Below are 16,091 nucleotides of genomic sequence, written 5' to 3' on the forward strand. Positions count from 1 at the left end.
CGATATGTCAAGTCAATGCACTATTATTGTTTATATATTACACTCACTTGATTTGATTGATACATTATTAAATTTGTCTTACTGCTTTAAACGGACAAAGTTGTTGCAAATTAAATAATTTCCATAATTTTTTATTATGAATGTTTTCAAGTTATATAGTTTGATGAGAATGTTTTCAACAGAAGTCTTCAAAAACGTGAAAGTATATTCATAAAATTTACTTATTTATGTTAATTTTTCAATTTGTTAAGAAGTTTTGATTTCATAGACTTTTATCTAATGGTTTCAGTTTTTAGCTAAAAATAAGACTTCATAAATATTGAGCTAAAATATTCATCCCATGATTCTAAATTTTCAAAAATCTTTTTAAACAGATCACGACTGGTATTCTGTTTTCAATATGATGACAATGTTTGGTTAATACTATGTTAAAAAATAATGTGCACACTTGAAATTGGTATGACCTGACTATCTCGCATAAAAATGCGTTTTTCAAAATATATAATTAAAGAACGTCAGAAAATTTAAACACACAATTTATTTGGCGTGGCCTTCTATACAAAGAATGAATAGGGTAACAGGATCTGTTGGTGTATCATGTTCATGGAAGGAAGAAACCAGATTCCGACGTGTTTGTCGGTGGTTAAAAATGACGAAAATATATGATATTCCGGAATATATACTAGTATCTTACGTGTTATTTTGGTTTGGATTTTTCTTCCATTTCATTGGATTTGTTGCACCAAACTGGTATAGCTACACTAAGTATGGCAACACTACTATATATGGCGGTATTTGGAGAACCTGTGATAAAAATATTGGATGTCATGATATAATTGATGGGGACGTGTCTTGTAAGTTAGCTTAAAACAGAACCTTTCTAAATAATACCTAATTCAAGATAACATCACTGGTATTTTTCGCTTAAAATTTATATGTATACTTTGTTCGCATTCAGTTTCTATCCTATTATTAATCTTTTAAAGATATATTGTACATGCATGCTGTTATTTTTTTTTTCAACATTTGTTGGTTGTTTTATTTTTTATTTCCCATGATTTCGTGTTTGAATTTTTTTCATTCAGGGAAAGGGATTCACACAGGAATATCCTAGAACTCAAGTAATTCATTATTCCTTGATAAAACTTCTGTCTGATGTCACGAAATATATTTATGGAATAGAGCTTCTGTAAGCTCTAAGTGAAAACATTCCCACAAAACATTATTCCCCTTTAAGTATTTCAAAATTTTCAACTTTGAGGTTTTTTTTTCTACTTTTGTTAATAACTAACCAGGTTTGGTGAAAGTTTGGGTATATGCCCGAGTCACACTGTCCCGATTTTTACGCCGATGGCAACACGATTATGGAAATTTTCAAAATCGGGACTGATCGTATACAGATCGGGCTATTCGTAGTGCCATCTTTAACCATCGTAGACCATCGGTCACTTTTTCTAGCCTTCGGGGACAACTTCGGGAAGGGCTCTAATTTTTTTAACATGTTAAAAAATCCCCGAAGGTGTGCGTCCGATGTTGAGGGTTCGTATTGAGTTCGTATCACCATTCTCACCATCGTAATGGCACCGGGAATGCATCTTTGAACATCGTATTGCATTCGTGTTTCCATCGTTTACATCGGGCAGTTTTGACATTACGATGTCTACACGAATGAATCACGAAGCTACCCGAAGGTCTTACGATGGCAACACGACTTCGTGAAGACCTCGTAATCCCGTCGTGTTGCCATCAAATAAAAGTACGAATGCGACAAGATGGAACTACGACGGAAATAAATCCAGTTAAATGTAAGTTAATTTTTGCGCTAAAATACATTTAAAGTGCCATGCGCGATATACACTGGTCAGTCTAATACGACAGTTAAGAAAGACGTTTACAAAACATGGAGCTCATATCATATGATTCTATCAGAACAAGAAAGGCGACAGCGTTGTTTCTATTAATTCAAATGGAACAAGAAGGGCAGCTATTACAGGCTCAGGATTTACTTTTACAAGTAAAATATTATTTTTTGTCAATTTTTCATATCAAGTAACATAATGAAAATCATAAACGCGCCTCGTACACCAACACTGCAGGTACACGTATTTAGGGAAATCAACTCTATTCTTCATTATTCTGATTTTTTATGTATCGTCTGAGTTGTTGTCACACGAATGTTTACTCCATAACCATTTTGTTTTCTATATGTCATATTTTGCCGCATTTGTTGCTTTCCCCCACATCCTTCCTTTTGTCTATATTATTATGATATTCTCCTGGAAAGAGCTCTTTTTGAATAAAAGGGATCAACGAACCCATTACCTTACCTTTAAGATAGATCAGTAAACATGGGCATAATGATGGGTGATTATTCAGACTAGTGCACACATTTTACAGTTCAAACAAGGTAATGCCGAGCGTGGCATTCCCTCGTATGTAACATATTTGGGACAAATATGGACACTATATTTGTATATGACACATGCAGAAAAGGGTAAATTGAATATGCATATTTGATACATAAACTATTTTTTAGAAATCAACCAAAACATTCAGTAACTGGAAATACCTTTAATATTGTCTTTAGAACCAGCAGGTAAAAAAATGAGCAACCAATTTTCTACAATGTATTATGCTATTTCAAAGAAAAAAAAAGTCCATCTGCATGACCTTGACCTTTGACCTTGAACGTAAAAAATGTCAGATCATTACAAGGAGGAACAATATACCAAATGTGGTTAAAATCTTTTATAATTTAAATGCATCGTAAGCTGTACACGACGTCTTTTAGATATCGTATGGTCATCGCGCCATCATCGTAATCCATCGTGTAGCCTTTGTAATCCATCGTGTAGCCTTCGTGATCCATCGTGTAGGCTTCGGCTGAGATATGAAGCTTAAATACCCGTCTTCGGTTAACCTTTGTATGTCCATCTTTTGCTATCGTATATAATTGCGGCACCATCGTATAGACTTCGTAATTCATCGTACTTGCTTCGGTCACTTTTTGGTATTTTAACGAGATCGGGACCAACTTCGTACGAACTCACAATTTTCGCATTCGGGTGTCCATCGTATATAAAAATCGGGACAGTGTGACGCGGGCATAAACAATGACAGGAGTTTCTTAACAAGCATTAGCCTTTCAAAAAGGGCTAAGTCGACTCTTAGCTGATGAAAATGGAAAGTGCTCTCGTTTTGTAGATTTATTCATTTACTAGAATAGCCACGTGCATCAATCAACAAATTTTACCACACACGTGAGGTCACACGTTATGAAGTAGTATATATCGTTTAACGTTGTTGTTTACGAAACTCCAGAAGATTCGACTATTTATAGATAAAAGTTAACTGTGTACCAATATCATGAATATGCATGATTAATGACCAGGCAAAATCTAATTGCTAAAATAGAGAGGACAAATCCGATACTCTACGGGATTGAGGGACATTTACTAGGTTTGGATTGTCCTAACCAATCAATAAACTTTGATTATTCACGTCTCGTAATATCTTCTAATCAGGTAGCAAGAAAAATTCACGCACTGACTGTCCATCGTTCAATTCTTAATATCGACTCCTAGGAGTCGATAATCAATATAGATTTACCCTAAGCAATTAGTTTTTTGCATTTTTTATTGAATTTTCCATACTAAGTAACATTTGCTGTAAAGGGTCATCAGCGACATTTTTTGAAGAAATCATAGCTTTTCCGTTTACGTAAATTCCTATAGTTATTGATCTTTTTTACGAATTTGTAAAACGAAGGTTTTGTCAATTTTATATTTTAATAGCAGTGGTGAATATCGTGAAATTCATTATTGTCATATGTAACTATATTTGTATTTCTTCCTTAAAGGTGTGTTTGCAATTGGTCCTTTGTGGAATTTTCCAAATTGTATCTAATATCTTGTTAAATTTTATATTTCTAGTAACGGAAACGGTAATATTCTAACGATATAATGATATTGCTACCCCCTCCCCCACCATTTTTCTCTTTTTACAAAGGCGACCATAGTTGGTGACAGTTGGGATACTTTTCACACCTCAAACAGTAGATATTATACATAGGTTTTCACATTTTTTTTTCGAAATATGAATGATTTTGATACGATATGTTTATTTCTTCTTCAAAGCATATTCATTACAGTTCGTTGTGACTACTTCATGTTTAATTTTTCCATTTCATATAACTACGTACTCTAGTAATTGAAACCTTTTAACTATACTGGATGATGTTGTATTCTAATGTTATTGTAGCATGGATGGAAGCTACTCAGACATTTGAAATATTCGGGTTTCTCATCCTTCTTGTGACAGCAGCCATCTTTACCGCCAAATTATGTCGTTTTGAAAACAAAACGGACAAATACACATGGATAATTATTGGACTTTTATTCACCAGCTGTAAGTATCTATCAAGGAAAATTAGAGCGGGTGGGGGAGGGGGTACAATCCAATGAGACAACAACAGATCAACACTAAATAACCGGAAGAGACATCTAGATGCTAATATAGCAACTACTATCTTCAACAATTATAGACAGATGTCTACATACAACTGAGAATGTAAACAGGGAATGTGTCAAAGGGACAACAACCCAAAAAAAGAGTACACAAGAGCCCAAGTCCATCAATCGGGTGCGGGAGTTTCTCACTGCATTGACCACCCATTGGTGACCTTCGGCTGATGTCTGCTCTTTGGTCGAGTTGCTATCTCTTTGACACATTATCAGTTTCTATTCTCAATTTTATTCAACGCTTCAAGAAAAATCACGTAACCGAAGTCGGGCTTCAGACGGCCTCTATATTTATATCATTGACACCAATAATTATATTTTTTCCCTATATTTAGAAAATATATTTCACCATTAAATTGAACGAATGAGACAAGCAGTATATGCATTTATATAACCAACTACTTCTAAAGTGCCTATTCAGTTTTGGAAAATAATACCGGTAGTTTTTGTTTCTAATCGATCTATTTATATTGTATAATTTCAAAGAAAGGTATTAGCTAAAGAATCTTTAATTTCTACCTCAGATATAAAGTTATAGATTTTGTCAGTGATTATTCAGATAATATACTTTAACAGCACATCAGTAGCTGAAGTTAAGATATGACATCCACTTGTCTCCCTGCAAAGTTAGTGTTTCATTTTACATTCTCTTTTCAGGCTTTTTTGTCATGCTTGGCTTTATCATATTTGCATCGGCCGCTCCAGCAATTATACAAACGAACATGGATTTTGCCTTTGGTATGATCATTGTGGCGGCAATATTTTTAGTGCTGAGTGGAAACTTTTTCGTTTTGGATGCCACAAAGTAGCTTTTGGTAAAACGAACATTATTACGGGTGGAAAAAAATCATTTGAAGTAGAAATTCTGTACTTCGTTTGAGCTCTTATGTTTATTAAGATGATAACAATATTACAGAAATAGCAACAATTTAAAGGCAGGTCCTTTCATAGTGGTCAACAATACACTAAGTTGAACATTGAATAATAACCCTATCAAAATTAGTAAGATTGGGATGCAAAATTAGTTCATATGTTCTTTTATCACAGATTCTAACAGTACACTGGTTTATTATATCCATGCATATTATGTCATTCATTGTAACAAGTTGCAACAAATTCAATGTACGGAAACCGGTACGTGTCATGGGGATTTTTTTCTCTTTTCTAGTTAAACAATAATAAATCAAGTCCCCATAACACGTACCGGTTTCCGCACCAATGTGTTTTATCTTACAGCACATTTTCATTTTGTTTTTACAAAATTGTAAGACAATTGAGCTATAATCGTTTTCATAATACAATGCACAATGACGAATAATGTAAAAGTAATTTTAAAAATAGATAATTTATGTATACATTATTTCATGATACCTCTCATTAAGAATCTGCACGCATATTGAATCGACGACAATGTAATACTTTAATATTGTAATAGTACTAACTAAATTCCTTCTTTTAAACAAATTGATCATGATGGGATTATGTATTAAAAGAATATGTAGCGTTTTGGTGATCTACTTTTTTTGATGAATTTATGAAATCTTTAAATGTAAATGCAAAATTAATTTTAAATTACTTTCATACTATAATTCGTATCATGTAATTGTTACGCATTTTCATGTAAAAAAACAAAATTACCACATGTGGAGCAGAATCTGCCTAGAGCACCAGAGATCGCTCCCGTTTTTGAAGGGGTGCGTGTTGCTCAGTCTTTAGTTTCTATGTTGTGTTTTGTGTACTATTATTTGTCTATTTTTTTTCCTTTTCAGTCATGGCGTTGTCGGATTATTCTAAACTTATGCGTTTGTTCTTCTGGTATCTTTCGCCTCTCTTTTACATGTATAATGGATAACAAACAGGGTGAAACGTTTATATATTTTACCCATAGAAACAAAAAATGTATTTTTCTCTATTGTAAATTTTGTTTTTTTGTTAGTTTGCTTATGATTCGGTACTTCGTCTCTGGGCTAAAAATCTCTGAATTCTACGTTTTGTCATATAAACGATACAAACAAGTACGGATAAAATACCAGAAACAAGACCTGCTATAAGACCTCCCCTAACGCATAATAGTCCAAAACAATTTCCACCTTGCGCATGTGCTAACTGATGATCATACAAATGACCGAAAATTTCTTGGATTCCGAAACCAACAACTGCGGCTAAAAGAATAGTCATGCCCCAGTTTCTTCCAATGTTTTGCAGACAAAAACGTTCACTCATCACGGTGGGTGAAAGCGTCCAAATTATTCCAGTACTAGCTCCACACAATATTGTAGAAATTACGAGCACCCCAAAGGCAGATCCTTTCAAAATGGCAAGCAATACACTAACTGTGAACAAAACACAAGAAGCTAATAAAAGTGTCATTCGTGGAATCTTGTCTTTTAACACGTCTGATAAAAATCCTAAAGAAAAACTAACGATAGCATTACTAATAGGAATAAGAATTAGAAGTACACTGTCGTGTTGACTTAAACGAACAGACTTTGATATTGTTGTCAAATTATTGAGGAAAACTAAACCTATAGCAGCAGCAAACACGAACATCCAAGAAAATAAATGGTAATCAAGATTACAGACGATTTGTCTTAAACTCATGGAATCTTTATCACTTAGTTCGTCATTGTTGTTTGAAAAGCAAGATAAACTTGTATCTTGAGACGTTGAGATAGAATTCATCTCCGTCCCATTTTGACTTTCTTTACGACAAGTATCTACTGTATTAGTTCCATTTATACTTTCATTATCCGGAATAATTTTGACGGTGTCGTCTTGAAAATCGTCCGTATATATACGGAGAAAAAGCATACACATTATGCCAACAACAGCGAACAAGATCGCAAAAAACACAAGAAAATTAGCATACTTTGTTCCTCCAGATCCTGTCAATACATGCAGATATATCTGTACAAAGACAGACGGACTACCAGCAATGAATGAATTTAGTAGTCCAACGATTGTTCCACGATACTTTTTATCAAAATTCATAATATTTGTGTTCAGTGCGACCATGTAAGTAAATGCAGATCCTAAACCTGAAAAAAAGAGTCAAGTTAAGGCAAATGTTGATTCTTAGAAGAAAGGTATTTCACAAGTAATTCAAATTGAGGCTATGCTTTTTATTTGATAATACTGATGAGAAACAAGAAATAACACTACTGAATTTTGCTTATAGCCCTTTTAGAGTCATACTCAAAACTATCTTTGTCTTATTAGATTTATCGTACTCATTGCTAGCTGAACCGTTAAATAATTATTAAGTTAGGTATACTACTCTCTTTTCGGAGCAGTCTAGTCCTACAGACAAATAGATTGGTTATCTCTCGGAGTAGTCTACTTTTAAAGTAAGGTAGCATAACTAACTTAACAATGACTCCACAGTTCAGCGAACAAGTAAGCTAACCAAACAAATTACCTTCATCTACACACTCGTGGCATTTTGCTGTAACCCGTAAATTGTATGTTGCTGTTAGACTTGTAATATGGTATTTGCTTTTAACGCGAAACACGCGGTATTTGTAGAACGGAGTAAAAATAATGTGTCCGTGTAGGATTACATGTCTTTATGCTGACTGTTACCATATGCACTGTCATGTTAAAAAAACAGGCTTGGCTTGCATGGTGAAATGTGTATAATAAATTGATATGATATCTTGACAGCGTATCTATATAATGAGTGTAAATGCATAATACATCCCAAGTCTAACAGCAACATACAATTTACGGGTTACAGCAAATATCAAAATATTTTCACATCAAATAAAATGATTGATGGATATAACTACAACAAACAGCTATTCTTTCTTGTTAATAATGTCACCAAGTGTTTTAAAATAATTTTAAAAACTATTACATACATACCGCACAGTAAAAAGTAAATCCCCATTAACCAGCTGTTGTTTTTGTAAAAAGGCACAAACTTTGTAGTACTCCATAGAAGCATGTAGGATCCAACAGACACTATAAGACCTGCAGCTGATGTCCAAAATGGACCAAATTTGTCATACAAAACACCAGGAATAAAACCTATCCCTAATCCAAGATTTAAAAGGGAAGACTGTAGTTCCACTGAAATTAAACATTTCAAGTTATGAATGTTTTGCATGTAAGAAACATAAAATTGCCTTTAGACAATAACATCTCGAGATGGAATCGAAATCTAGTGAACATTGGATTTTTCGTTTCGGCAATGCACAAATCTGTCGACCTTTATCCACATAAGGAAGGGCTATCTTTCTGTTAGGGTGTGGTGGAATGATACAAAATGATCTGTCATAATATAATATTCAATAAAAATTTGTAAAAAGCAGTATAAGAATTGTCTATTTTATATGTTACTGTTTTAATACTCTCGATTCGTCCTTGTTTATGAGTCCACTTAATCTGGACCGGAGCGATACAGTAATTATGATAAGAATTTTGTAGATGTTTAAGTAAAATCACAAAAATACTGAACTCAGAGGAAAATCCAATCGGAAAGTCAATAATCACATGGCAAAATCAAATGACAAAACACATCAAAAACGAATGGACAAGAACTGTCATATTCCTGACTTGGTACAGGAATTTTCAAATGTAGAAAAATGGTGGATTAAACCTGGTTTTAAGGCGCTAAACTTCTCACTTTGATGACAGTCTCATCAAATTCTGTTATATTTGCAATAATGCGTGAACTAAACAGACATAATAAATAAAATAGTCAAAATATGGGTACAGCAGTCATCATCGTGTAATAATTTTAAAAGGAACAATTTAACGGAACACAAAAAACTAAATTAACTGAGAACACTAAATTTTAATTGTTCCAAAGACCTTTTTTACAAGAGTATTTGCAATTATATAACATACTTTTCGTCTGTACATTTTAAACTAGTTGCTTGTTTTAAATACATTTAGCTCCTGTAGTGTAACAAAGGCATTTTCTAAAATACAGTGATGTTACTGAAAGGAATTTCTGGAACCTTGCATGTAATAACTGTTATTGGTTCGATTTACAGCCGATTTCAATGAATGTGTAGGTAATTATTTCTTGTCCTAAATATATGTATTTCATATGTACCTTCTGTCTGTGTATAATTGAACAATGACTTAATATCTCCCTGGTAAACATTGAACGTAAATATTGACCCAGAAACAAACTTTGCCATACAGCCGACGAACAGTCCAAAATACCTCATAAACTGGAACAATCTTGGAGATTTGTCTTTGTTGACTAAACTCATCTAAAACAATGGTATTTGTAAACAATGTGACATGTAGATTTTCCGTAATAAAAAAATAAGTGCAATTTGATAACAACATTACGTGACAAAAGAGAGAATGCTTAGTTTAAACATATTTATTTATAATTTACAAATTTGATCGTTTATATAAATATATAGCGCTAATTTCCATTGTGTAACGCAAGCGTACATTTTAGATAAATAAATTGAATCAAAACAATGGTTCCTTATTTGTGCATTGTGATTAAAAATTTGTGTGTATATCATTACTTTCATTTGTTTACAACTCTGTCTTGTATTGTTCTGGTCGTACTATTACAAATATTAAATTTCATGACTGTATCATGTGTTTTCATCAGTTTACCATAGAACTATCACGTGGTTAGGTTCGAAATTAATGGTAAACCCTAGTTTTTAGTGCTTACCGTTTTAATCTATTGACATAACTGCACGACTCGATTCTCAATTGATAGTGGTAAGATAATCGTTGCAAAGAATCCTGTTAAACTTTTGTGAAAGACGGTTTTAATTTTGCAGTGTTGGGAGAGTTTATGTTCTATTTTGAAGGCAATTGTAGTGACCTGCAATACAAGTACCGTTCCATTTGAGTTTAGTTATATGTCTGACCTAGGTTTTCTGTATTTATTTTGGCATGTGTAGTGCATCATGACATAAGACATGCATGGTTACGTGTACCATGATGAACTTTCGTGCATGACTGCTGTGTATATTTTTGACATGGAGCTATTGACCAGAATATGACTTTTTGACTCTTGACCTATGCACGTTAGGTGTGTCATCGGGATACAGTGTGTATATTACCTTGACCTCAAAATATAATTTTCAATTGACCTTGCTTCTGAATATGTGGCATGCAGATGTATTGTCATAAGATGGTGAGTCTAGTGGCAATAGAAATTCATGTGAGCTTGATCTTTGGCCTCAATGTACAACTTGTATATTTTGTTTGAATTAAATGAGGAATTGTCTGATTGGCACTCATATTTATAATTAATATAAATCCCTTTCCACCTTGCGGGTGCAATTGATGCCTTGTAGTGGCATTAGCCTGCTCTTTTTCGAAATCTATAAGGGTATCTATAACGTGCAAGATATATTGCTCTCTCTTAACACGGGTCAGCCATTTATCGCCCCTTCCGACGGATTATTATCGTTTTTCAAGACCACACTCGCAAATGATGTCAAGGGAGAGCCGAAAATTAAGTCCCTGAGACAATGGTTATGCAATCTGCACAAGTGGTATTCTTTTAAAGCATCTTAATTTTTGAATTTAGCCAGATAACTTATTAACAATGTATAGTGTTTTAAATTACATGAAATAATTTTAAATTTCCAATTTCATGTTGCATTTATAAAAAGCACATTCCAGTGGAGGATCCAGAAATGTTTATAAGAAGGGGACCCGCTCCAGTCATGCTTCAGTGATTCCTTATATAATCAACCAAATTGTTCCCACAAAAGGAGGGCCCGACCCCCCTTCTTTCCCTAAATCCGAATCTGCATTCGATCACAAATCTTTATATATCTACTTTAGATTCTTAAATACTGACATATTTTATGTCCATGGATTTGGTTTTTAAAACGACTGATCTTGAGCGTACTAAAGGATTATTCCAGAAAGGTGTGTTCTGCTACTTGAGATCGATGCGTTTTTACTATTATATATGATTCTATCAGTTAAGAGTTTGCATTTTGTTTTAATTATATCGGAAAATGTCAAGTGTCAGCTGAAAATAAACAAGTACATGTAAAACAGCAGCAAGCATAAACTTTTGATTTTTAAACATGTATTCTAGTCACAGTAACGTATGTCAAAATCGAGAGAGTTTGATTTGTGCAAATGTCACATCAGTAGTTTTTGGTTCTGTATTCAAAAACACAAGGTATAAAACGTTTTTGAAAAAAAAACATGTAATTGCTATTTTGTTCTAATATTATTTCTCGATCTATGTATCTATTTAGGAAGACAGTGGCTATAGAAATATGACAAATGAAATGGAGACTTGCATTACCTACATATATAATTTCTGAAGATACATAACAAAAACCGTTCATTATTTCTGTATTTTTTATTTATCAGAGAGATTTTATAAAATTTATTAATTTATTGATTACTTAATGTTCAAATGTTTAAATAACATAAAAAAAAAAATCGGCAATAAGAAACATATGTATAAAAATATAATAAAACATAATTAGTAATGGACTTTACAATCGTTTTTTTTTCAGCATGAACAAAATGAGATATGGAGCATACGACAGTGTAATTACAGTCATTCTAATCTCAACATTCTTTACGATAATAATTGAAAAATATCTCACCCCTCCCAAACCTCTCGAAAAAAAGGACGAAGCTAACGAACAGTGACTGTTTCGCACTATCCCGTCAACCTTTCAATTAAAAAAAAACTCACCATGTAATATTCATTGTAGTAACAACCTTATTGAAAACAATATAGATATACCTTGTATGTATTGTTAACCCAATCATTAACACATGTGATACAGTTTATCGTATGATTCAACAAAATAATCTTCAATTTGCTAAGTACATTGCAGATAAAAATATATCACAAGTTTGAGCTTTCTAAAAAGCTGAGCATATGGAAAAATCCAAGGTACTTTATTCATATGATTTGTACCACGTGACCTTGACCCTTTTTATTAAATTGCTTCCCTTAGTTGTAGATTGAAAAGATAAATTATGCTTATTATTTAAGGGGCATGTATAATCCTATTGTAATGGCTGCCGTCATGATAAGGCAAAATGACCGCTATGCAAATTAGCAAAGTACCCATAATTTTGCCATATGGGGCTGCTTCGATCTATCCTACTTTAACTTGTCATATGTTTGCACGTGGTTGTTGATAAGTATTGGAAATATGGTATTTTCAGATATTGACTAATATAAAATGGATGTCTTAGCATTGAAAAATCACATTTTTTTCACGTTACTTGTTGAAAATTAAAACATTTACAAAAAGACACGACGCTCAAGGTGACTGTGCCTAGATTGGCAGAAGTTGTAAAATACAGATAACATGCATTTTGTAAACATTGTATAGGAACATTGTTTAGCAAAACAAATCGTGCATATTGCAGATTAACGAAGCAAATAAACACGTATTGATAATGGATATTTCAATATTGAATTTCAGTGTGCAATATATGAACAATAAAAACAAACATGAATTAATAAAAGTTGATCGGAATTGAAATACACATAGTCAATTCTCCGGCATCTGAGACGAGAAAAGTGAAATTCTTGATCTCATTTAAGCCAATAGCTATTGCTGTTTCTCAGCCGCGTCATAAAGCAATCAATCAGAATCTAGATGTGATAAGTTATTAGCCATACACATTTATCCATGCCCGTACATGTATGTCCAAACTTAAACGATTGTCTTAGATGCATTTCTATTTGTATCAAACTAATGAGTTAAGCCTTTTTCAACTGATTTTTATAGTTTGTTCTTATATTATACCGTTACATCACTGTCTCAGGTTAGGGGAGGGTTGGGATCCAGATAACATGTTTAACCCCGCCACATTCGGATGATGTATGTGCCTGTCACAATTTAGAAGCTTGTAATTAAGTTGTTGTCATAAATTTTGTTGATTTTTTACATAATTGTTTTTAAATTTGTTCATTTTTTGTACATAAATTAGGTCGTTATTTTTCTCAATTGTTTTACATTTGTCATTTCGGGGCCTTTACTACGCAGTACGGGATTTGCTCATCGTTGAAGGTCGTACGGTGACATATAGTTGTTTATTGATCTCTTGTGGAGAGTTGTCATTTGCAATCACCACATCTTCTTTTTTTTATATTAAGTACTGCGTTTTGATTGAATATTTTTTTCACAGAGAACGTTATTGTTATAAGAATAAATTGTATTTCAATACTACTGTTCTCTAATAAAACCCTTCTGCATAATTTAAGTAACTATGTATATGTACTACTGAAATAATGAGTGAGTCCAACTCGTTATATTGATATCATGGATTTTTGTATAAATTCCATGCTTTTGAATGAAAACCGTGTGTGTTTTATTCTTTCTTGTTTTAGGGGCAAACAAAGTCGACGTATTTCGCCCCTTTAACACAAAGGTAAGTTATCAAAAATAGTAGGGGCCTCGGTGGCCGAGTGGTCTTAGTAGTTACTGTCATCATTAGCCAGTCAACACTGAGATTGTGCGTTCGATCCCCGCTCGTGCAGGTGCACTCGACTCTAATCTTAAATGACTAGGACTGCCAGTTTTCCTATCGAAGGTCGATGTTCTCTCTGGGCACTCCGGCTTCCTCCACCAATAAAAACTGGCCGCCACGAAATAGCCTAAATGCAGTGCTCAAAAGTGGCGTTAAAACACCAAAAATCAAAAAATGGTATTTTACTAGTTTCTTTAATTATCTTTGACTATTTAATAAATTTCAACTATTTTTTTTCTTTCTGTTTGTTTGTTTAAATTGCTGTCATCGTTTCAGGAATGCCACGGTCAAAGGTTTTGATGTTGCGAACATCCAATCAAAGTTCAAATGTTCTTTTTACGATTGTGATAGTTTCCAGGTTTCTTTTTTATAAAGTGGGACATATTCAAGGAATCAATTGTAATAAATTAGCAGGTAAAATTTGTGGTCTACGTTATCCATACATTTGCCACGCCAAACTTTCTTGACGTTCATACCTGTGATGTAATTGTTGCATATTACTAACTAAGCGTGTTGCTGATCATTTTTTTTTTTTTTTTTTTTTTTTATCTTTGCTACTTTTTCGGGGGTGTTTGTCTTTTTTATAACCGTGTATATTATCAGGTCCTTAGCAGGGTCATCCATATTTCTCATTTCAGAAATGAGCACATTTTAAAATTCAACGGACGACAGACGATAAAAGACCACAGACGCCAAAAATGACAATTATTTTATAGCTTATATTCATACTGGTCCTTTTAACCAGGTGATCTCAAATTTACTGACTTTCGTCATTAAAATTGTTTAACTCATAATTGTATTATTTCGAACAGTTACATAAATAAAACACGACTTGTGCAATGCCAAAAACAAAAGTATCGACAGGCAGTAGGATAGTTAGGAGTTTTAAAAGCTCTATTTTGAAAAAAATATTTGTATTTATACGTCCCGTTTGAAAAGAATACACATTTATAGTTATGTTTTAATTTTCTTATGACAAAATCGATATTTGTGTCAATGTAAACTATATTCAAAGTTCTCATTTCAACATTGGTAAGATAACCTTAACTACAATGTAATAAGTTTGTCTTTGTGATTTAATTATCTTTATAGACAATGGATGTAAATTATGGTTTCGTGTATTCGTGGTTGGTCATAATTGGTTGATAGGCTGAAACATTTAATATGACCGGCTACTTTTCTTGTTCAAAGTAATCGGTGCCTCTTTATATAATCTTTTATCGGTACTAGATGGTATTTTGTTTTCACTCAAGATTTAATTTTACGCTGTTGTCTTACATTTCTTAATGTCTAAGTCACGTACAAAAATTTTACCTCGGAAAAGAGAAAATCTCACCTGTGATTTCAAAATTTTACAACCTCCCTCCTAGAATGTAAAATGTGAGAAAGTTTATAAACAATTATTAGGATTAAATCTATACTCTTTAAGAAAAAAAATCTTTTATTTCACTTTTGTTCTTAGTTTATGAAAATCAACAATTTTGAGAACATCTCCAATTTATATCATTATGTGTGGATTGTTTTCCTTGAATGACTAAGTCGAATTAGATTACAAAGTAATGCGTACGGTTAACAACTGTTTCTAACACTAAAGGGTCATTATATTCTAATTTCTATATTTAGAAAGGAATATACTTAACATATGAAAGTTATTGTCTGGGATTATTAATATGACGATGTGTTTGTTAAAAAAAGAATTAATGAAGAATATATTATATAAATAAAACATAGCTGAGAGTATGATAGAGCAGATTGTTACCCCGAGAAAAGAGTGTCAACCGAGGCAAGGCTTGTTGACAATGTTTATTCAAATGAAAACAATCTGCCAAGCGTATTCAATTCATTATACACGGAATGTTCTGCAATTAGTGTTTTTAAAATTTTAGATTGAAAGTACATAACTATGGCATCATGCAAATAATAATGGTAAACCCCAACATATAAGTGAAGCAAGATGATTTTTTAATTTCAAAAGTCTAAGAAAAAGTTCCAAGGCCAAAAGATAGAACTTAAGCATTGTCTTTGAAACCAATTAACTATCCTTTTACACCCGATTTCGATGAGTGTGTAGGTAAAGGTAATCTCTTTGGTAAGGTTGCTTGCTAGCTGAACCGT

The 16,091-nt window shown here is 32.9% G+C and overlaps 1 protein-coding gene and 1 long non-coding RNA gene across 2 annotated transcripts; one reads left to right on the forward strand and one right to left on the reverse strand.

The window, feature by feature from the left end:
- The first annotated feature begins 554 nt into the window (after positions 1–554).
- On the forward strand, positions 555–5,359 carry LOC139512457 (uncharacterized). Its single transcript, XR_011662268.1, has 3 exons — positions 555–854; positions 4,261–4,407; positions 5,178–5,359. It is a non-coding gene; the product is annotated as an uncharacterized lncRNA (long non-coding RNA).
- A 1,100-nt stretch (positions 5,360–6,459) lies between these two features.
- On the reverse strand, positions 6,460–12,301 carry LOC139512458 (uncharacterized MFS-type transporter YhjX-like). Its single transcript, XM_071300070.1, has 4 exons — positions 12,181–12,301; positions 9,583–9,745; positions 8,385–8,591; positions 6,460–7,558 (listed from the first exon to the last, which is right to left on the reverse strand). The coding sequence occupies exons 1-4, from the start codon at positions 12,181–12,183 to the stop codon at positions 6,462–6,464; spliced, it is 1,470 nt and encodes a 489-aa protein (XP_071156171.1). The 5' UTR covers positions 12,184–12,301; the 3' UTR covers positions 6,460–6,461.
- Positions 12,302–16,091: the final 3,790 nt, after the last annotated feature.

Source organism: Mytilus edulis, chromosome 2 (genome assembly GCF_963676685.1).
Source record: "Mytilus edulis chromosome 2, xbMytEdul2.2, whole genome shotgun sequence".
NCBI lineage: Eukaryota > Metazoa > Mollusca > Bivalvia > Mytilida > Mytilidae > Mytilus > Mytilus edulis.